General features: G+C 40.2%; 1 protein-coding gene across 3 annotated transcripts; it reads left to right on the forward strand.

The window, feature by feature from the left end:
* The first annotated feature begins 907 nt into the window (after positions 1 to 907).
* On the forward strand, positions 908 to 21,351 carry LOC111874432 (carbonic anhydrase 9). Of its 3 annotated transcripts, none has more exons than XM_023869939.2 (8): positions 908 to 1,005; positions 7,013 to 7,082; positions 10,282 to 10,341; positions 11,410 to 11,577; positions 13,621 to 13,771; positions 16,443 to 16,548; positions 18,097 to 18,324; positions 20,501 to 21,351. In XM_023869939.2, the coding sequence occupies exons 2-8, from the start codon at positions 7,013 to 7,015 to the stop codon at positions 20,657 to 20,659; spliced, it is 942 nt and encodes a 313-aa protein (XP_023725707.1). In that variant the 5' UTR covers positions 908 to 1,005; the 3' UTR covers positions 20,660 to 21,351. The 3 variants fall into 3 exon arrangements, with proteins under 3 accessions (XP_023725707.1, XP_023725710.1, XP_023725708.1); XM_023869942.2 differs by having other exon boundaries at positions 20,487 to 20,574; XM_023869940.2 differs by lacking the exon at positions 908 to 1,005 and adding an exon at positions 3,854 to 3,944.
* Positions 21,352 to 24,036: the final 2,685 nt, after the last annotated feature.

Consider the following 24,036-nt stretch of genomic DNA (forward strand, 5'->3'; position numbering starts at 1 on the left):
AAGTAACACCATTAGTGTGGACTAGATTCTGTATGCTGTATGAATTATAAGAGAAATGTTATGCACAATTTTGGATTGGCTTCATTTGGTTCACGGTAAGGACCAATAACTGATTCATATTAACTTAGCATTGCTATTGTATTCTATCATTCCTCTTTGTGATCTGAAATTGTAACCAAATTTATATTAGTAAAGACATCATATTGGAATTTTGTCAGAATATTTTATAGAATTGTATATATGTGTGATTAAGTCTTAAGTATTTTATCGAAATATTCATTTTATACATTATAAATTGGGAGAAGGATGATGAAATAAAAAAAGAAAACATTAGTACATTGTTCTGATCTGTACGCAACCTTCTGTAATGTTATTAACATTGTAGACCGTGTTGTTTGTAAATATTTCACGAAAACGTTTTAAAGGATCAAATTTTGGAGCCCATCAACGCCCGAATACAGTTTTTCAAATTTTCTTATTTGTCTTGGCCAAATTTGGAGCTAGACATTTCATATGTTTACCTAGAGGACAAATATTTAATTTATAAGGAGTTTTTTTTTCAGAGATTCTAGCGTCCACAAATTATTATTATTATTATTATTATTTTCCTTCTTTGACTTTATATAGCGTTTGTCCGTAATGTATTTTCTTGTATCTACAGTGTGCTGTGTCTGTAATTGGCCTTATAGCCGTTGGCACGGCACGTAAATAATAAAGAATTGAATTCAATTGAATTATTTTCTATAATGAATATATATATGGAAGCGACAGGTGTACATAATTTCGATCTCCTTTGTTTTCATTGCACTTACGTGCCACACTCTGCCAAGTGCTAACTAATGAGACATTAAGTCAATAGACTTACATCACATGAGCGAGAGATCGTTAGTGACTTCTGTTGCAAAGCGGAGTGGTTGCAGTTCTAGTGCATCATTGGCAGCAAGTCATTCGCCGGCTGCGAAGCGGTTCGGAGCAAAACTAACTGACTACTCAGCTCAAGGAAAGGTACAGTAAACCATATTTACACAAGCGAATCTCATTATAGTATTCTAAGCACGACTGAAGGTTTATAAGCTTTTTGCATGAAACGCATATAATTAAAATATTAACGAAATCGTGATTATTTGTCGTCATGCATCAACTTGGAAGCTGCTGAATGCATTTCGATGAAATTTAGTACTGGGGTAGCTATTTTTATTCATATGGATCCAATATATTAAATAATTTAGATAGAGTTCAAATCGGACCTTTGTCACTTTACTTTTACATAACTCTTAGTTCAAGAACGTGGTAAGGTAAAGGTAAAGTTAAAGGTATCCCTGTAACAGGCCGTGCAGGCCCATAAGGTTGTGAGACGTTGAGGCGCCCACATTTTCTAGACACTCAGCACATACATGGCGGTGAGGTTGTCAGCCTAACGCGCCGGCCGCTCTTTACCCCCCAGGAAGATTCCTGATACTCATTTCTGTTAGAAACTAAGTCGACACTAGGGATATAGTGCGGCTGGAATGATCAGGTCAATTAAAAAGAAACCCACCTCATCGGGTCTCGAAACCGAGACCTTCCATTTTACAGCATAGTGCCGCAACCAGCTACTCTACCGCATGGTCCTTCAAGAATGTGGTACTGAGTATGAAATATAGGAAGCTTCATTTCAAAACTTGAAGTTTTATTTGCTAACTTTCTCAGTGCTCTTAATAAATAACGAAAAAGAAGGAAAGTAAAATGCTTGAAGGGTATCTGTATTGTGCTAAATGTTACAGCGATGGGGTTCAATCTGCAGTAAATGAATATTAAGTTCAAGAAGTACAAAATTTATAAAAAGGAGTTGGAACATACTTGTTACTACTTATGATTACACGGCACCATTCTTGTTAAATGTTTGTGATACTGACTGATATTTAACTGACCGTCAACCAGACAGCCAGTCAATCTACCAAGCTATCATCTGTGCAATTCAAAAGAAATCAAACCTATCCAAACTATTATGCAAATGAGGTTCCCATGGCAGTGACTATCATGCGACGACGTGGTCCGTTGTAAGCTTTCCGAAGTTTGTGTTGTCTCTAAGAATAAACCAAACAGAAATCGAGTATAGAAACTTGATCTTGGGAAAACCTGTTTACAGTTCTCCGGACTCACCTAGCAAAATGTAGGGCTGTAGGTTCGAGTTTCTTCTTGGGTACGTGTGCAAGTACTCGTCAAGTGCTATTCTATATACTATTCAGATAATAAAAGAACGTAAATAAATAAGAGGCAATATTACAATAGGATCTGGAAGCCGCTAACACATGTGTTTGAGCAAATTATGTGATTTGGCAAGTAATAAAAAACAAGAACTTTGTAAGAATAAAATATAATATTTAACAGAAATACGTATACTCACTTTAGGAACATGGACTAGTTTCAACAACGATGGTCATCTACTTTCAGAACTCCCAAAACTGTAGAGCAATAGGAGATATAAACCGAGACTTTACGGTGGCAATGAAATAATTCTGATACTGGTATAGAAACTCTAAAAATGTGTTTATTGTTTTTGTTGTCAAGTCCATAATTACATCAAAGAAATGTGGTTATACTTACCTCCATATTATATGGGGGCACGCAGTAGCGTAGTTGGTAAAGGCACTATGCTACAAGCCGAAGGTCGCGGGTTCGATTCCTGATGAGATGGATTTTTTTTTTTTCAATTTATCTAATCATTGCAGCGACACTATATCCCTGGGTCGACTCAGCCTCTAACAGAAATGAGTACCAGGAAATTTCCTGGGGGGTAAAGGGCGGTCGGCGGGTAAGGATGACAACCTCACTGCCATCTGTGAGCCGATTGTCTAGATAATGTGGGAGCCTCGACCTCTCACAACCCTATGGGCCTCCACGGCCTGTTTCAGGGATAGCTTTAACTTTTTCACCATACTATATGTGCATAATTTTGTTAACTTCCGAAATATTTTGTCTGAGAACTCTGTTTTGTGATACATCTAGGGTTTATAATATGTTTGTTTTCTTTATGTATACAGTGATGTATTTTTAATTACAAGGAAGTTACAATACTGCGTGAAAACACATATCGATAGCAATATATCGCCATCAGGCTGTTTGCAGTATTTAACGCAATTCCATTAATTTATATCTATAAAACCAAAGAGGATCGATATGAGTGCCTCTCAGAGAACTGATAATGTTAATATGTAAATTCACGTCAATCGACAGCCTAAGAAACTGTGACCATGAGGAGGATGATTGACGGTAATTAATTATGTACACAGTTATGTATGTCGTTAGTAAGATTCAAAGGCTAAATGGAAATTTTCACTATCAGAAGAACTCCGACAAGCAACTCCATTATACAGCTGTTGGTTGTCACTGACGAAACCTATTCGAGCTGAGTTACTTATTTATTTGTCGATTTCACGGCCCTTTCATTTCCTCTGACTTTAGAGTGATCAACTGAAATATGATTTGTAAATAACAAATTGTAAATGATTTGCAAAGGAAGTGGCCTTGGCCTAATCCAGGTACTGTCCCGTCATTTGCATAGACGGTCTCAGAAAAACCACGAAAAACTCTAAGAATAGCCGACGTCCCTGCCGAATTGGTGGAGCCTTACCTCCACACTAACCTGCTCGAGGAGACGAGCTATGTTTTTCTGTTCGTTAACTTGGTGAAAGACGTGCGTGCGAAAGAAATATGTTACCTTTTGTGTACAGTGTAAATGAACAAGTGAGGTATGTATCCTCTGTAAAGACCTTGATGAACACACAACAGTTGCTTGTCATCATCTGAGGAACTTCAAAACCAAGGATATTGTTTTCATTACTTTATTATAGCTGAACTATACTTTGTTAAAACCGCAGTTAATAACAACTCGCTATGATAACTAACGATAGCTAGGATGCAAGTGAAGACGTAAGCCCTGAGAATCTGTTGAATTGTGAACTGTGAGTACAGGCCTAATTCGTCAGATAAGAGATACGATAACTTAAATCTTCTTGAAATATTGTAGATAATGAGCTGGAATCTATATAAATCTCTCTAAACAAAAGTGTGTTAGACACACAGTAGTGCTGGATATTTTAGTAACTCATTATACATGTCTCACCAAGCCTGCTTCAATTAGTTGCATAATTAGAATCATTATCATATTTGCAAATCGTATTGTTAACAACTCAGTTAAGAAAATTTAACGTGTTATCTGTACATGATCAATGTATGATTATTAATCTGTTTAACAACGCTTTCCCAACTGCTTATGTAACAAGGGGTCCAACGGAAGATTATTAACATTTCACGGCAGTGAAAATTTAGATGTGCTCCTCTCGATTACGCCACCGTGCAGCCTGGTTTTATTGCTACAGACATTTAGGAGGAGCATCTGCATCCTTCTGGATATGGATAAAGATGGTGGTAAAAGATTTCTCTGAAATGTTAGTAACCATCTGCCAAATTACAAGATACCGGAACCAATATTATCGCAATTAAAATAAAGTATAATAATAATAATAATAATAATTATTTGGGGCACGCGGTGCCACTATGTTACAAGCCGGAAGGTCGCGGGATCGATTCTCGGTGAGGTAATTTTATTTTTTCAAATAGTTTATTCCTTCCAGCCACACTATGGCCATGTGGTCAACTCAGTCCCTAACAGAAATGAGTACCAGGAATATTCCTGTGGGGTAAAGGGAGGCCGGCGCGTAAGGCTGACAACTTTACAGCCACCTGTGAGCCGATTGTCTAGAAAATGTGGGCTGAGAAAAATCAAGAGAAACCTTAAGTAAGATAGCTGGTACCTCGGACGAGATTCGAAACAGATGCTTCTATGATACAAGTCAGAACTGTTATCGTTTGTACTAACTTGCTCTTTGAAAGATTACTGTTAATGATGAGTTGGAAAAAGATACAGAAAAAAGAAGTGGTATCTTATTATATGAGAATATCTCATCGTTTTCCTAAAGGGACTGAAAAAATCCATGGAAACATCAAGTCACGTACTCTTATTAAAGGATGTCCTTCGATAAAAGTTCTATCTAGTTAATAATCCACGTGTTTTTCTTTTCATTTTGATAAGAACTCTTATCAGAAGTGAGAATACGGCATGGAACAGAGCAATACAGACTCGGAGAATTGTAGCATTGATTATATGTCCGTCTACTGACGCCGTGAAACACAGAACTTTACATGCAGAACTGCAACACTACATATGGGAGGCAGTGGCACACTCTATCGCAGTTGAAATCCAAATTTGCTGCTTATGATATTGAAAATGTTCAGCCTACTCAAAATTATGCGTGTTTCGCAAATAATTGCAATTATACGTGCCTCACTGGTCATGGTGCAAAGCTCTTCTGGTACGGGAGAGGAACAGAAGGGACATAGCTGTGCACGGTATTGCAAATTGTGCTCTTCATACTTACTTACTTACTCACTTACTCACGTACTCAATTATGGAGCTGAGCCCTTCTTGAGGAGCCGCCAATCTGAAGCTACTCAAGAATCTCCCAGCTTTTTATGGAACCCGAGGGTTCAGTACCGTGTTCACAAGAGCCCTCCACTGGTCCCTATCCTGTGTCAGATCAATCCCATCCTATCTCTCTAATATCCATTTTAATATTGTCCACCAACCTACGCCTTGGTCTTCCCAGTGGTTTCTTTCCTTCTGGCTTCCCCATGAATATCTTATATGCATTTCCCTTCTACCCCCATTCGTGCTACATGCCCTGCCCATCTCACCCTCCATCACTTGAACATTCTAATTATACTTGGAGAAGAGTACAAGCTATGAAACACCTAATTATGCAGTTTTCTCCGACCTCCTGTCACTTCAGCTCTCATCGGTCCAAATATTCTCCTCAGCACCCTGTTCTCAAACACCCTCATGCTCTTCATGCTACTGGTTAGAACTGCAGAAATTTCAGTGAACATAAATATAATTTCTCATACTCGTTTAGTATACGCCCGTATCTCAAATGCGTTAATTAAAAAAAGTAACTCAATGAAAAAGAGGCTACCTGAAGAATTTAGAAATTAGTCACCTCCTATGCAACTCGAACGTTCATTACTCTTCATAAGAGGCGGGCACTGGATTCTATTCCGAACTAAACGAAACCAATCCACATCCTCATTATATTTTTCTTTATTAATTACATAAGAATAATATAATAAATAGCGGCTCCGGCCTAGAAAACTGAGATTAAAGGCCGTGGGGATTCGTTGCGCTGACCACGCGGCACCCTCTACCCGCAAAAGTTTGCACTAACTTCGCCGACAAACGGCGGTCGGTCGGTTGGTATAGTTTCCTTACGGACTACAGGCCACGGAGTTAGTTTTAATGTAATTAAATATTAGTTTCTATTGAAATTTAATTTAATGAACGGCCTAGGGTATCCGTTGCGCTGACCAAGCGACTCCATCTATCCGCTAAAATTGGCACTAACTTCGCCGACAAGCGGCGGTCACTCGGTGGGTATAATTCGCTTGCGGACTACAGGCCACGGAGTTTATTTTTTTTTTAATTTATTTATTTTCCACCTACACACATTGGATAGAATATCTGAAATGGCAGACAACTGTCATTATTTGCATAAATTTATATTATTGTGTATTCTTTGAAGTATCAACAGCTGATGCAATAATCTCATTACAGCAACGTCAAAACTTGCACTACCTTGAAATGGAATCTATAAAGACCAAAAAGGAAAGCCGTCGAATGCAACATACTGTCACGTGACGTAGTGAGTATAGACGGGGTTTGGATTGGTAACTCGATTTATTGATCACTTTAACACACGACTCGTAACTACACTTTGCAGTTCACTGTATCACACACACATACACACTAGTGCTCTCAGCCTGTTACGGTCTCCAATAGTCGTTGCCTGGTAACGGATCCTAACGATGGATATTCTTCATCTTCCTTGCTCACGTTGTTACTGACCCGCGGATCTGGTGAATCAAACGTAAATCTGTGATATTCTCGAGAACGCACTAACGATCTTCTTTCTTTCAGATGCTGCTTCACTTGAGGCTCCTTGCTAAGTGCCTCATCTCGGCAGGTGTCTTGTTCAGTCTGCTAAACTGTAAGTCATATATCGCAATGCATATGAGAATATACCCGTCGTCTTATAAGGGCATTAAACTTGTGGTCTCCCTCTATTGGAAATGCAGCGTATACAATTTCTGAGCAAGAGGAACTGGAGCACTCCAAACCGAGGAGATTTTACGGAAGAATATAATTGACAAAATGTGTAATTATTAGCTTCAGATTTTCTACGCCTCAGCCCATATTGCTGTCATTAATTGTGCTATGGGTGGGAGATACAGTAAGAAAACGGGGAAGGAAAAAAAAGATTCCAGTTGGAAATCCTCAAGGGAACAGACCACTTGTGAGGTTCAGGGATTTCTTTTTTCGATGGCTTAGGATCAAGGCCTCTTATTCAGTTCCGTAATAATTTTTCACAGTCGGTAGGACATCTTGGACGAGTGATCAGTACGTCGCAAGGTCGCTGCCTAAACACAGTTCAACACAAACACAGAACAAACGCATACACATACCAAACATTCATGCCCTGAGTGGGATATGCACTCATGATCCCAGCGTCCGTACGAACTAAGATAGTTCATGGCTGAGAGAGACTCAGGGATATCTGGGAGTTACTATTATAGAAATAGGATGTGAAGTTGTGGATCTCTGTAAGCTGACTCAGGACAGAGCAAAATTGTGAATTTGTAAATTCCGATAACCTTTAAACTTTACAAAACACTGGAGGCTTCTAACCAGCTACAGTTTTTAAGGGTGACCCTGTACAATGGAATATGTTAAAAAATTAAAAAAATTCGCTTAGTGGGGGGTGGAGTCCACATGGGTCCACTCGGCATGGCGGCCACTGATTGGCCTACTGTATCTGCCTCGTGTGATTATGATGTTGGAGAATTTGGTGGAATGAAGATTGGCAAGGGGAAACCGAAGTACTTGGAGAAAACCCGCCCCAGTGCCACTTTGTCCACCACAAATCCCATTTGACCAGACCCCTGATCGAACCTGGGCTGCCGCGGTGGGAAGCCAGCGACTAATCCCATGAGCTATGGCACGTCCATGGGATATGTAAATTAGGATGAGATATAATCACCGAACGGATTATAAATTGATTACTTACTAAAGATCTCTTAATAATTATTAAGAGATCTTTAGTAAGTAATCAATTTGTCTTTGTGAATTAACAATCGCTCAGCCAGACAAGCATGTCCCTGCCTTATGTAGAATCCAAAGTTCCATTACCGTGTTCAAGAGAGCCACCAAAGGGCATGTCCCGAATTTGATGAATCCCCTCCACACCTCGAGACTCTGTCCTTATAACATCCATCCGTCTATTTAAGTAATCTAAGTAACTTCTTCTCTTCAGATTTCCTGACTAAATTTTGAATGCATTTCTCGTCTCTCCCATTTATGCTAAATGTCTTGCCTAATTGTCTCACCTTCATATCAGGCAAAAAATATAAAATATGAAATTTCCCATTATGCAATTTCCCATCTTCTTGTTCTTTCTTCCATTTTATGTCAAAGTGTTCTCCCGAAAGCCCTTCTCCCCAAAACCCTTAACTAAATACAAGTATATGTCAGTTTTAAACACTGCAGCATTCCACGAATAACAGATGTATTGTCACGTATAAGGGGTTGGCGTGACGAAAAATTGTGGCTTCTATAGTTGATAATCGGATTTATTGGACGTCTCCATTACAATTGCAGTCGATTACATCAGCTCACATATTAAACCCCTTCTGGACAACGAATCTCTCGCTGTTGTCTGGATCTTGCACTAGTCTCTAATTTTCTACTATCCACAGCTTCTCGCCCATGACTGACTTCATTCTCAAAAGAGAGTCAAAGTCACATTGTGACTAACGGTCAGTCAGTCAGAAAGTCTTGGTTTTGAGCCCCATTTGGGGCTCATGACCAGATATTTATTACAGTTTGACAGATACGGTCTTGTTTTTGTGGGGCACCCTCTTTGACGAGAGATCGGGCCTGTCTTTTGTATATGCTGCTGGTCCTTGCCAGCGCGGTCTTTCTCGGGTGCGAGTCCCTTGGGAATCGCTACCATATTTTACTGTCTCAGATTTAAGACTTTCATAATTCGTCGCCTCCTACGATACGCAAGGTCACGGTGGAGGCGTTCGACCCCACCTCCACACAGGTCACTGACTCAGCTTTCTCTGCAGGGTCGCTTATACGTAGTATAACGTTTTGGTATCCATTGTTGATTACTCGTATTCTAGAAGATGGTTTAACACCTAGCTATGAATTGTATTTCATCCGTTGCTGAGGAACGTACCACTGTCCCATTGTTGACTGCGTAACCTAGGAAAAGCGTTTACCGGTCCGTTGCCTAGCAGTGATTCACAACATTTTCAGAAACTTCATGCAAAGAGATGAAGCATTACAGTACGACATACAGGATACATGTGGTCTTCAGAAACGCCAGTGAACAGTGAGTTACCAGTTAACACTCGTAACGTTAGCTGATCTAATTAAATTACCATTACAGACATCGTATTGGAATAAGACGCCCAGAAATATTCAACATTCCGGACTGTGTATGCTTCATACGGACGGAAACGTGTTCAAATTATCCCTCTTAAAAGGGTCATGAGTGATGTCTAAATCGAGCTAAGTGAGGGGAAAGCCAGTATTGCATTTCAGCAATAGAACACGCTTATTTAATTTTCGCATTGTTGGTCAATACTCTTGGCTTTAACTAAAAGTTTTTTGTTTTCTGAAAAGTTCCGACGATGGTGTATTACTGTTGTGATTATATAGTTTTAGGGTTTTGTCGAAAGTATAGTAGTGGGTCTGGAACGGGGCCCACTCAGCCTTGTGAGGATAACTGAGGAGCCATTTCAAGGAAATAGCGGTTCCGATCTAGAAAACCTAGATTAACGGCCGTGGGGATCCGCTAAAGTTGGCACTAACTTCGCCGGCAAGCGGCGGTCGCTCGGTCTGTATAGTTCGTTTGCGGGCTACAGGCCACGGAGTTTGTCTGTTTGTTTTTTGTTTGTCCATCGTATAGTAACCTGAAAAGACATGACGTTTCGGAAAACTCATTTATTTCCGTTTTTAGACTTGCACCCAAATTTCCCTTGAGGAGAGAAACAGATCCATTTTCGTAAATATTGCTTCCTCTCAGGATACCAGATAATGGACAGGGCCAGGAACTCAGTGTCCCAGAAGTAATGGTTGTTTCTCTCCTTATTTAAGTGTGTACATCTTCTTCTTTCCAGATGTATGTAGCAGGAGCCATCGAGTTTCCCGGAGTCACAGGTTCAGCTACGAGAAAAGCCGTACGTACTAATTTCCCGCCATAGCAGTCGAAGAGTCCTATATTTCTCACAACATAATACCAAAAATTAGGTTAAGTAGAGTATTTTAGAACTTAAACTTTCACAAAATTACTTTATGTCTGTTATCAGCTGAACTTCAGATCCTGATGATGAAATAACTCGAGAAAAAAAGGATGTCACGCAACTACAACTTCGTGACAAAAATTTCCTATTATTATTATTATTATTATTATTATTATTATTATTATTATTGTAATTCTTTAAAAGGGAATATGAATATATTGAGAACTAGGAAATCGTGGAGTATCTGATATAGAAACCTCTTAAACACAGGATAAAATCCTCCTAAATTCTTATGGTGTATATAATAGAGTTTCGATTGCTTTTATTTGCAAGCAAAATGTCATAATATTGATAGTTTTCAACACACACAAGTGTCACACAGAAGTTGTAAATTAGGTCTATTTATAAGTTATCTCAGTATCAAGCATCACAACTGTTTCACGTAAATGGTCTCAAATTACTCGCAATCTCCATATGTGGAACTATTTTCCAATCTACATATAGCAAAGAACTGTTTATTACTCGAGGATAAGTTCATATCAACTTCTCAGTGTACTTCACTGATAAAAAGTAATATTATTTTTAAGTTGATATGCCCTGTTCTGGAATCTCGAAGGTAAAGTAAGGTAAAGCTGGCCCTGAAGGTCCATAGGGGAGTGAGAGGTTAAGTTTCCCATATCTTCAGAGAGTCGGTTCATAGATGTCGGTAAGATTGTCGGCCTTACACGCCGGCCGCCCTTTACCCCTCAGGAAGATTCCTGGTACTCATTTCTGTTAGAGGCTGAGTCGACCATAGGGGCATAGCGCGGCTGGAAGGATTAGGTCAAGTGAAAAATCCAATGACTTCATCGGAATTAGATAGGCATAGTGCCTCAACCAACTACGCGACCGCGTGCCCCGAAATCTCGAAGGTAAGTAGGCAAATTTGGTACCCCGATGAAGGCGGCCCGACAAAGGAACCGACGGGGATACGAAAGATAAATGTAGGGCTGTTTTTGCCGGCAGGTCAGGAACTGTGGCACCAGCATCACGAGAAGTGCGGTGGGGAGTACCAGTCTCCCATACTGATCGTTAGACATCGCGCCATCCCTCTACCGCTGAGAGCAGTGGAGATGATTGGCTATCATGACCCGCTACCTGGTCCCCTCAACCTCACCAACAACGGGCATTCAGGTACGCTAAAGCTCATAGGTCTTAGTATACGAGCCTTGAAAGGCATATTAATGTGTGATGCGGCTTGTAACGGCGCAAAGGTCAGGTACTTGGAGATATAGTTTTTTGGGGGTAAATTTGGAATAATAGTAGCTAGACTGTAAGATTAAGAACAGCCATGATGAAACGAACCAGGAAGCTTGGGTTTACTTAGAAGTGGAACAGCCAATACCTGAGTCATTAGAATGCTAACACGGCAGCGTAATAGCGCTGACATTGAGGAAGAAGCTATATGAAATAGGTCATAAACACTATGGCAGGAGGAAAACGCTGAGTCGGAGGAGGGCGGTAGACCCGAGAGAGTCAACCCCTTCTCGATAGGCAACCAATGAGGGGGCCACACCGACCCAAAATCACGTCAGAATGGGCAGGCCAATATACCCGGAACACGAAGAATCAGCAAAGATAGGTTATATAAACCCTAGACTTAATCAAGAAACCTTTTGCCTTTTGACTTTTGAATAATATTAAGTAACTTAGAGTTCAGCGGGAGGCTATCGCCGAGAGAGCGATGGCCGTGAGTGGGCGCTGGTTGGTGATGGCGAGCATCTGTTTTCTCAGCTCAAGTAAGTGAAACCAACTTCATATAGCCATGAACATTAAGTGTGAGAGTGATAACGGTAACGTCTAACCCCAGAGGAGGATAAGGCTAACTAGAGGGACGAGGTTCATTCGAGATACAGAGGCGTAGATTACCCGCCAGTAGGGTGACAGGAGGTAGACTTAATGATGGCTGCAGGCTCATTATCCAGTGTAATACAACCGACGAACGTCGGTAAGTGTGTATATAGTATGTATATAGTAACATAAGGAAATAGAATAGGATAGGCATGTGTGTGAGTTTACTTTAACCTAGCAATTCCTTAAGTGTTACCCTCTTCCCTGACGACTCCAGGACCTCCCAAAGCTTCGGCGAATTACGAGTTAAGCCAGGACAGTGACGTAAGCAAGGATAAGTTTACTAGTTTTCTTGATATAACAAGATGGTGGCAGCATACTAAACCGGGTGACAGAGCGGGATACTTCCACGCCCCCTGTCACCACGGCATAATAGAGGTGTAGCGGCGGCATAACAGTGAAGACAGCGGTGAGATAACCCATCCACCCCTGTCGTAAGGGCGTAACAGTGGTGGAAGTGGTGGGGATACCTACACGCCTCCCCCCTCCACGCCGTAACACAGCTTCGTGTCGCTGTGAGCACGACACACCAACACGAGACCGCGAGCTGAGGAACAGTACAAGTTTGACAGTGTCCGTCTGGCAAGCCTCACGGAGGCCATTTCTAACGTCTACTTTTCGGCCCTGAATATTCCAGGAAAGGGTTCCTTCATGTCATCAGTTTGTGGGCGAAGTTAGTGCCAACTTTAATGGATACAGGGTGTCACGTGGTCAGCGCAACGGTTCCCCACGGCCGTTAATCTCGGTTTTCTAGACCGGATCTTTGAAATAGCTTCTCAGTCATCCTCACGAGGTTAAGTGGACACCGTTCCAGACTCACCACTTATCAGAAAATCTGGTAGCGCCGGGAATCTAACCCGGGACCTCTAGATCTGTAGCCAGGAGATCTGACCACTAGACCACAGAGGCGGTCTGAGGAATGCACAACCTCAAGGCAAAGTGACATTTGAATTTGTCACGTGGGTGACTGACAAATATACTTTGGGACGTGACGTTAATCTTCTGCTATAAAAGTGGAGATAGCAGGTCACTCCGAAACGTTCGTAGCGATCTACCAGACAACACTGCATCACAACTCAGAATAGAGCAATCTCGTGGAACATATCTGAAAATTTTATGTATATTTCTAATATTGCAATTGAAGAGAATATGTTTGGTTTTGTCACCGATTACACTGTTCAGACATACATGGTTTTTGTTCTGAAGTGTATTAAAGAAAATTCAAGCCTCAAAGATATTATTTTTAATAAATTTAATAAATTCCTTTCAGGAAGACTGTAGCACTTCCCTTAACAAACTATTTAATCATTTGTTTCTCCCGGGAAGTGATGCTGAGACCAGAGGGGCTGGGGCGCGTTAAGCACCCTCCAGCAGTCTACGGCGCCCTGCTCAAGGACCATTATGTCATGGATACCTTGCACTTCCACTGGGGACTTCGGGACTATCGGGGAAGCGAACACAGGGTGAATGGGGTAAGGTCAGTAAATCAAACGGCACTTGCTCATGGTCAGAAAATGTCATCATCATCATCATCATCATCATCATCATCATGGATTGGGATGTTCTTGGCCTGTTCCGATATCTTGAAAAATTTACGTATATGAGCTTACCTGTGGAGGCTCTGTGTTTTGTCGTCTTTTCGGGTTTTATATTAAAATTTGTCTCAGAATTATTGTCTTTCCTTCACATAACGTGGTAGTACCAGTGAGATCTGAATTTTAGAATCTTAGAATGTTCTTTTATTCCATAATTCTAGTGTTTCTTATCTCTTGATTCCTTTTGTAGCCTGCTAGACTCCTCAAAACATTTCTGCAGTTCAATTTGTTGCTTTTTGTTTCTCTCATAGTCCAAATTTTGGATCTGCGTATGCTCCACCAAAGCTTTGCAAAACTGCATCTGTGTGCTTGTTTTCTTGCTTTGTTAATGCCAAAACAATGTTCTAGAAATGCATCAATAAAATTCATGAGAGTATTTCGCAAAAACTGTATGTTGCACCTTTAATTTGTATGTCAAAGCAGCGATCATGTACAAATTAAATCTTAGAAAAGTCGGAGTTGCTACTATCTTGCTTGAAATATGTAAACGTACTCATTTCTTCTTTTGGGAACACTGCAACACCTGATGACAATGTCTAACAGTTTATCCTTCCCAGTGCTCAGGTATAAAATGAATATAAATTCTGAAATTCTAAGAGCCATATTCTTACAACAGGTGTTCGAGAGAGGATTTCCTGCCAGCCTAACATTTTCAGTAAGAATATTAGTCGGCACATGTAATTCTTGATACCACTAAATTTGTTTATTTAGGGTATGAGAACTAACAGTTCTGTGACAATGGAACTGTAGTGACGTCACAGACATCCACATTGAGTACAGCAACGTATGAATGAATGCATCTGTCAGACATGTGTACAATTTCTATGGACTTCTCTTCTCGACTTCTGAGAGGTGAGGCCCCAAAAATTGTGCTCCCCATTCGGTCGGTTTCACAATTAGAGGCGAAATAAAAAGGGATGAAATGACGTACACTGTATAATAATTTAATCACTAACGTTAAATATAGATCGAGAAATATCGCCAATTGTCATCGTAAAAAAAAAGTAAAGCTATCCCTGTAACAGGCCGTGAAGGCCCATAGGGTTATTAGACGTTGAGGGTCCCACATTATCTAGACAATCGGCTCAAAGATGGCGGTAAGGTTGTCAGCCTTACGCGCCGGCCGCGCTTTACTCCCCAGGAAAATTATTTAATTAATTCCTGGTACTCATTTCTGTTAGAGGCTGAGTCGACCCCAGGGCCATAGTGCGGCTGGAAGGATTAGGTAGAAATATTTAACCCTTTAAAACACAGCACCACCTGCTTAAACATACTGAATCGCTGCATTTTGACGACATAATGCATTTGTGTATTCCGCGCTGTTCTTAAATAAGAAGCATATTACAAAAAAATAAGCCTAAAATTGGTGGAGGGTTGATGTGCATATCACGAAAAACATTTAAAAAACATGGCAGTAAAAATCCAAACTAAAATGAAAATCCAACTCAAACCCCAAAAGAAGCCGGAGAAATAAAAATACAATTGTTTTAGTCGAAAGTGCTCAAGTGCATCTGATGTAAACAGGGATGCTTGTTACACGCTTCAACACAGAACTCCGGAAGCGCATGTCAGTGTATGGTAGGCATTATCAGAAGATCGACGCTTGAACAAAGTTTATATAGCAAAGTTCTTATCACGTTGTTAGCCACCGAGTGTCCTTCAACATATCTGGAAAGAAAATATTGATTTAATTTATCTAACAGTGTAACTAGGTGCTGTTAAATATTCTGTATTGAACCCTGCTATAAATTTAGTCAACTGAAGCACAAGAAGAAAATAGCGCTTAGGCGTTACGAAATTATCCTGAAAGCTACAAAACAATTATAACTAATATATAACTAACTGAAAAAGTAACTGCATAGAGCAGAGTTCTTCTTCAGAACTTGTTACTCAGCTAGTTGAGAAATTCACAGTATTTCATGGAACCCGAGAGCTCCTTGTCTTGTTCACGAAAGCCTGTCACTAGTCCATATCTTGAGTCAGATTAATCCATCCACAACTTGCCATACTATTCCTTTAAGATCTATTTCAATATTATTCTCCACACTAGATAGCATAAGTGGTCTATTTTCCTTAGGGTTTCTACTAAATTTCGTATGTATTTCTCTCTCTTTTCTCATACTTTCTACAAGCACTGCCCATCTCTTATTTTTGATTTTACAATCCTAATAATATCTGGTGAGAAGTACAAATTATGAAGCTGATTATTATGAAATCTCCTTCTTTCCTCTTAGTCTCGAATGCTATCAGTAGTACTCATTTGAGGCACAGTCTGCAATCTTTCGTTGATATGAGAGCTCGTGTTTCACAGCTAAACAAAACAATATATCTTTAGATAGTGGACGCAAGACTAAACCGAAATTTTAACGTACTTATATGTCTACTACATTTCAGTGTGTTTGTTCTGTCAAGATGTTGTTCCCGATAAAATAACACACTGAAAATATGGCTCCTCTACATTTTTACGTTTTATGCGTCAAGCTTCTTGTTCAGATAGGGCAACCCCGCAGTAGCATTGTAACCATGAATTGCTTTCTATTTCTTCCAACCTAGATATCCAATGGAAATGCACATCGTCCACAGGAAACAAAACTATGAATCTGTCCAGGAGGCGATCGGCTACAGCGACGGTTTGTCTGTCCTAGCCTTTTTCTTCGAGGTAAGCATCGCTTTGGTAGGCCTAACATTTTTTTTTCTCTCTGGCTCTACAGCCCCCTTGGGCCCTGGCCTCTGATTTTTAAGTTTTATTATCATTTTACAGACGGTAGGAATCCTTGGACGAGTGATGAGCTCGTGGCAAGGCCTCTAATTAAACACAGGAGAACACTAACAAAGAATAAACACATACACACATCAAACATCCATGAACTGTGTGGGATTCAACCCAACGGTCCCGGCTGCCGAGCGAGCGAAGACAGTTCATGACTTAGACCGCTCGGCTGCCGTGACCGGCTGGCCCAACTTGCAGACTAATTATACCTGTAGGCGTATATTAATTTCAGGCACTGTGATTATTGCAAAAGAAATTATTAATGACAGTCATGGAAGGAAAGATAAGCGAGAATACTTCGAGAGAATTGATCTAGAGTTATATTAGCATGAACTAATCCCACAATGCATAAAATAAGCTCATGTATTTTCATGTCCGATATAGAAAACCCAAATTAACAGCCGTGGGGATCCGTTGCACTGACCACGCGATACCCTCTATCCGCTGAAGGTGGAACCAACTACGCCGACAAGCGAAGGTCGGTCGGTCGGTCGGTATAGTTTGCTTGCGGACTACAGGCCACCGAGTTTGTTTTTGATTTGTTTTTTTATGTATTTTCATGAGTCATGAAACGAACAGCATATCGCAAAGCCATTCCCTCCATGTGCTTTCGGATTTCCTGCCATCAGTAATGTCAAGATGGCGACTTCGCGAATTTATTAGGCGTTAGGGCATAAACCCAGTCAGTAAGGTGCTATATGATTACCTGGCAACAGATCTCCGAAATATGGCACTTTTTGAAGCATATTAATTTTTTAGAATGTAAACCAACACAGCCTTAGCATGGAGTCTATATTTAGCTTTCCATTTGACGGCATAAACTAATAAATGTCGTGTAATATCAGACAAGCGAAACGTATTCGGAATCCATGATGGTTTATACAGGCAATGACATGCCAAATGCAGTTGTTGTTAATTTATAAAACAAAAATCAATAGCCATTCTTTGTTTCAAACAACATTAAAAGAAAATAATTTCAAGGTGATTGATAATAATAGGCAACAGATTTAAATGAGAATGGAATATACAGGCTCTAATATAATAATTTTAATAATTAATAAACAATACTACTAATTATATTTAAACACATGCCTTAATACTATTAAAATATATTCCTGACTAATCATTTCGAAAGCACAAAACATATGACGGACAACAATACAAACGTGTTTTATATTTGAAATATTCTAAACAATGCAGATAAGTATCGACGAAAGTCAAGAATAATAAGCCAACAATTCAATTAAACGGAATTTCCAAATTATTTTTAAATTAAATAAAAGTATATTTGACCCCCGCCCCCACATAAGAGAAGCCTGGGTCATACGGCCCTGTTGCCTATAAAGGGCCGGTATATCAGTATAGATAACATTTCAAATTTCTTTGTAAAAAACAGCTAAATAAGTAATGCTGAAGTGTGTTTTGGTTATGTTGCAGGTGCGAGAGAAGGAAAACCCGAAATTGCAGCCTCTGCTGAAGAAACTGAAACAAGTGGCCCTGGAGGGTGAGTCCGTGCACCTGGACTCCACATTCACCATGGCGTCACTTCTGCCACAAGACCTCGAGATATACTACACGTACCGGGGGTCCTTGACCACGCCGCCCTGCTCCGAGGTTGTCACCTGGATCGTGTTTCCGGAGCCACAATTCATATCGTACAGACAAGTGAGTAACGCCATCCAAGGGACTAACTTGCCACCAACCTGAGCAACAAATCTGCCACACAGTAACACGTCCATTTTCCTTACAGTTAATATTTTCTAGGATTTTTCCCAATTTATCAGTTGCCCTAAACTCTGGGATACACTTATAGAATTATTGTCATGTGTAGGGGCATAGGCGCGACAAAATGACGGTTTCTAGTTCCGATGATTGGATTTATTAACAGCTTGGTTACAGACTCTCTTAATTACATTTAAATTACAGCGCTATCGCTGATTTACATACATTTCGAAATCCACTGTTACACGCACACTAGTCCTCTCCTGGTAATGGGTCTCAACACAGAAACTAGCACTTAAAATCATACATGTAATTCAAGTCTTCCGATAACATGCCAAGTCTTCACACGAAGAACTTCTCCTGGGTGTCACTTAAACACTCCCAAAATATTCCCCAATACTCTTTGATCAAGGTCAAAGTCAAAGTTACTTTACGACTGGCGGTTTACGGCCAATCATTTCGCCTTGGCGTCAGGCCCCTTGAGACCCACGACCAGAGATTTTTTTTTCCCAACTGAACTCTTGCGGTAATAGTCCTTATGTAACATCCTCTCTGACGATAAGATGGGTTTGTCTCTTATGAATACACTTGTCCTTTCGTGTATATTTCGCACGTATAACGTGTTATTGTAAATTCTTCCTTTTGCACTACACACAAGTCCTCTGTCAGTACAGGCTTTACAGAGCAGATCCTGCTTAACTTACATATCTGATGCTACAACGACAACTTGATCCAAACATCAAGTTCAGGGAACGATATTATCCTGAATCTGTTCTGAACACCTGGTGCTATTAACATCGCGTCATTAAATAACTCTGTTTCCAAACATCCGAAGCACCCATTGTAGAACTCGAGTGTGACAGCACCGGCAGGAATGATACGCGAACATTAACTAGCACAACCATTACACAGTGCGCCGGAATTGATCAGACGACCAAGTAAGATGAGACTGCAGTGCCTAACTGTAGTCTAAATCGTGTAGAGTGCAAACAGGTGTAGACTGGGGTCAAGCATCATGACCCTTTCTTCTATCATCAACAAGGCCAAACTGTTTCGCTCGCCTCGAATATTTGCTCCTTAGCTTTGATCTCATTTCTGTCTCTGCTGCCCAAGATCTAGGACGATGGCATTTCTTCTACCATGTTAGGAGACATTGTAAGGTAACAGAGAGGTTACCGAGGCTTGTGACAACTTCTAGTCCCTAATCCAACTAGGATAGATGTTGAAGACTGCCGTCTTCTGGGATGTGGCGCCTTGTAGATTTTGTGCAGTCTGTAGCCACCTGCTCACGCTGGTTCCTCGCTTGCGGATTTTTCTACCCTGAAGATGGAAGCGATACGTTCCTCCTAAACGTCGGTTCACACAAGATCTACACGGCGCCACATCCCAGAAGGCGCCATTCTTCACCGCCGTGAAAACCTCAAATCTTACATAGGATAACGGTTATCCAGGGAAAACTAACGGTCGTTATTGGTTGTCATCGCTGATTGCTAGCCGTTATGACATATCTGTCTCTTCTTTCAATGCCTAAATATGGGCTTTCAACTCTCTCAAATTATTCTGTCTATGGTTATATAAGTTCTAAATTTTGGAGAATAAAAGCAATGACACTTTGCTTTCCGCCGTTTCTTGCTGAATACTTGCTTGGCTAACTCTCCTGCTCTGCAGATGGAGGTAGTGCAGAATGTATCTCAGAAACGTCAGTCAGCTTCTGTCGGATTACAGAGCGTTACATCCCAGAATACAGTCACTCCAGTGAGAACTTCAAACCCAATACATCAGAAGTGACAGCCAAAGCATGAAGTTTTCTTAAAATATTTCAACATGGGAAACATTAATCTTTACAAGTAGTTACTATAGGATTCTGACGATGGTGTATAACACATTGATATATTGGGTTTTTGGACTTTATCCATCGTCCTGGTTTTTAAGATAACAAATAAAAACACGACGTTTCGGAAACTGGATCTGTTTCCGTCCTCAGGTGAAGGAAAACACCTATTCAGTTGGGTCCGTTAGAAAGAGCTAGCCTCAATCACTGGACCCAATATATCAATTAATCTTTACATTTCAGTAATTCGACAGATTATGAATGACATTAAAAGTGTATTGCTTTCAGTTGAAGAAATTCCGACGTCTGTCTGCCAAGGAGTCCAAGATAGCTGACAATTATCGCTTCCTGCAAGATCTGGGCAACAGAGTGGTGTACGTCAGGAAAATGTTTTCGGAAAAGACAACTGGAAACTTCACGAACAGTGACAAAATCTGGTATAATTGAAAGCGTGTGCTGAGGTTTATTACACGAGGACAATGGCCACATATAGAGAGAAGTTTCTTTAGAAAATACCGGTTAAATGCATGCTGAACCAGCCAAAGACATAAAGTAGTTGCCCGTGACATAAGCTTTCAACGTCTTGTTCTTGGCTTAATATACTCTACATGGCTTATGGAATTATCTTACGGCACAAATTTCCAAAGATATAATTTTATCAGGCCCATATAAAGAGCTTATAAATATTGCCCTATTTGTCTGCAAGCCAGAACCACAAATATAATGGAGCGAAAGGAGTAGGTGGTAAAATTTTTAATCCATAACGGAGATGTTACTGCCCCTAAGAATGAAATTTACCGTATAACACGTAGACGGCTAACATTTTACTATGAAAACCTAGATGCATGATAAATGCATATATTAAATTGCACATAACAATTAAGAAAAGCCTATAGAAAGTGTCAGTGAACCAGGCACATTCCACAAGCATGTTGAGCCAAGACTAACCCTGTCACGTCTTTCTCTCAATGAAGGTAGGTACAAAAGAAGAGATAATTAGGAGTTGTTTTAACGTACATCTTTGAGTTTTATGTTCATCCTTATTACAGCTTGTTAATTTGAGCTGCTCTGTGGTCTAGTGGTCAGAGTTCCTGGATATAGACCCAGAGGTCCGGGTTCGATTCCCGGCGCTAACAGATTTTCTGAGAAGTAGTGGGTCTGGAACGGGGCCCACTCAGCCTCGTGAGGATAATTGAGGAGTTATTTCAGGGAAATAGTGCTTCCGGTCTAGGAAACCGAGATTAAAGTTCGAGGGGATTCTTTGTGCTTACCACGTGACATCCTCTATCCGCTAAAGTTGGCACTAACTTCTCCGACAAGCGGCAGTCGCTTGGTCGGTATAGTTCGCTTGAGTACTACAGGCCAAGGTGTTTGTTTTTCTTTTATGTCAGGTTTTCTCCGAGTACTTCGGTTTCCCCTGCAAATTATCAGTCCACCAAATGCTCTATATTCCTCTATCATCCGGGGATGGTACAATAGCTCAATTCATGGCCGACGTACCAATCCCACCTGCCGAAATAATAATAATAAATACTTTTGAGTTAATGGCAATGAAATACGTATTAAGAGTGGTTCAGTGACTGAGAACAGCTCATTTAAATAGACCCAGCAGAACAGGTCCTCCCTTTTGACTGCAGGTAAACTTTGCATTTTTTAAAAAATCTAGACGCTGCCGAATGTCTGGGGTACAAGAGATGAAAGTTTAAATGGGTCTGTGAAAATGCCCTTCTACCACTACTAGAAACCGAATTGTGCCTGAACTGTTCATGAACGGACTGTAGTTGTGTACAAATTAGATAGAAGTGTCCAGTTGAACGCTGTCGTGAGGAGCCATCTTGCGGATTACGCTGTTTGTTTATACAGATGTACGCTATGATCTTGCTGCTGGTAGAACTAGCTACATAGCTCTGCAGAACGGTGACCGCTATTTGAGCCTCTGTAGCGTCACCCGTACTAAATCAGCTACTGATAAATTTCTCGTTACGTTCGTATTCAATTAATTTATTTATTAAAAAAAATAAATTTAATGCGCCACAGAGTTTAAATTCTTTCAGAGATTACAAAAAGACAAGAAAGATAATTTTAACCCTCTCGGAGTAGCTCAGTCAGTATAGCGACTACACTACGGAATGGACGACCGAGAAGTCAGGGTTCGATTCCTGGCAAGAGCAAGAGATTTTTCTGTTTCCATACCATCCAGACCGGCTCTTTGGTTATTTCTCCGTAGGTAATATGGTCGGGGCGTGAAGCTGTCCACTCACCTCCATCTAATGACAAGGTTAAGAATGGAGGAGCTATACATCCACTCCGTCATATATTTTCATGGCTTGATGGTTATTAATTAAGTCCAAAATTTCGGATAACCCTCAATGAAAAGTGTAAGCCCAATTATTCCCATATTAACTAATGAATTTTAAGATAATGAAAACATTGACATAATTATTAATTTCAATAGATTCTAGATAATACATATTGTGGCGTGGCGCCAGAAAGCCGGAATGGCTGAGGAGATCAGAGTAGATTACCTAGACAACTGGATGTAATGGAATACTGGAATTCTAACAGTGAGTTTTCACCATTACACACGAATTGTTGAAGCAGGGTTTCGATAGCAGCGGGCGGAATGACTCCTTCGAGATGTGATTCCCCATCGAGTCCGCTTGGAAGTTGAGTCCAACTGCGACAGTTCGATTGACTGATTTTGACTTGAGACGAGTTCAGTTTGTAGTTGACCTTAGAAGAGTAGTAGTCTTCAGTTGGCTTCGAAGCAGTAATTGTGATTGTGAATATCTATACTTGTAAGTGTGAAAGAATGTGTACAATAAATATTCGCTCAAATCCGGAACCCACGTGAATTACTGTCCCGTTACCCAGGCAAAGCGCGACAATACGTTACTTTAGTAAGTAACCTACTAACAATCCGTTCCACCAGTAAAAACAGATATATCAAAGTACATACCGTCAAACCTTCTGCCACAAAATCAAAGCTTCTTCAAATATAAACTGATACACTGTAGAACTGAAGCTTTATGTCATAACAGATCCATATTTCTAGACATCCATGGTCACAGATGAACTTCTGACTGCAGAATGCTGAATGCCTGGATTTTTTATAGACCAGGCTGTCTCTAGCGGGCCTGAGTCGCTGATAAAACTGGTCTATATACTAAAATGTTAACCAGTCACATTTAACCACGTATCAACTACAAGCACCGTAAGCTTTCAGTGGTGCTACCTTGTGGGTTTTAGATTTTACATCAAAAATTTGTTTAGAGAAAATACAAAATTAAAGATTTAATTCATTTACAAGACATTTTAAGAAACGTCTCCATGAATACAGTTTACGAGTACAAGGAAGTGAGACACTGTTTATGATGAAAATTAATAATTTCTTGATTGTCCAGGAATTGTTTCTTGTGGGGGTAACATTATGAATTGAAATGTTTCATTTATTATTAACAATAAAATAAAAAGAATGCTATCTTACAAATTTAAAAAATAAGTCAGTAATTTTACTTTTATTTTTGTATTATTAATGCAAATCCAGGACGTTCTGATGGGTTGAAAGACACTTTCATCGTCTTATAAAAATCAAAGTATTCAAAGTACTTACAAAGGTGTATTTAGTATACTGTCTTTGATATATCCCACAAGAAAAAATCACAAGGCGCTAGATCTGGACTTCTTGGTGGCCAACATGTCAGTATCATGTTCTGGTCTGTTGAGCGGCCAATCTAACGTCGAGGCAAATTTTGATCCAGGTAATTTCGAAACTCCACGTGCCAGTGAGGACCGCCTCTATAGTTTAGTGGTCAGAGTTCCTG

Source organism: Cryptotermes secundus, unplaced genomic scaffold (assembly GCF_002891405.2).
Source record: "Cryptotermes secundus unplaced genomic scaffold, Csec_1.0 scaffold273, whole genome shotgun sequence".
NCBI lineage: Eukaryota > Metazoa > Arthropoda > Insecta > Blattodea > Kalotermitidae > Cryptotermes > Cryptotermes secundus.

Bases quoted from the DNA above. Each gene is read 5' to 3' on its own strand.
- LOC111874432 (XM_023869939.2), top strand. From the start codon at position 7,013: ATGCTGCTTCACTTGAGGCTCCTTGCTAAGTGCCTCATCTCGGCAGGT. The intron at 11,578-13,620 runs GTACGCTAAAGC...TCTCCCGGGAAG, and splicing joins CACCAACAACGGGCATTCAG to TGATGCTGAGACCAGAGGGG. The intron at 13,772-16,442 runs GTCAGTAAATCA...CTTCCAACCTAG, and splicing joins CACAGGGTGAATGGGGTAAG to ATATCCAATGGAAATGCACA.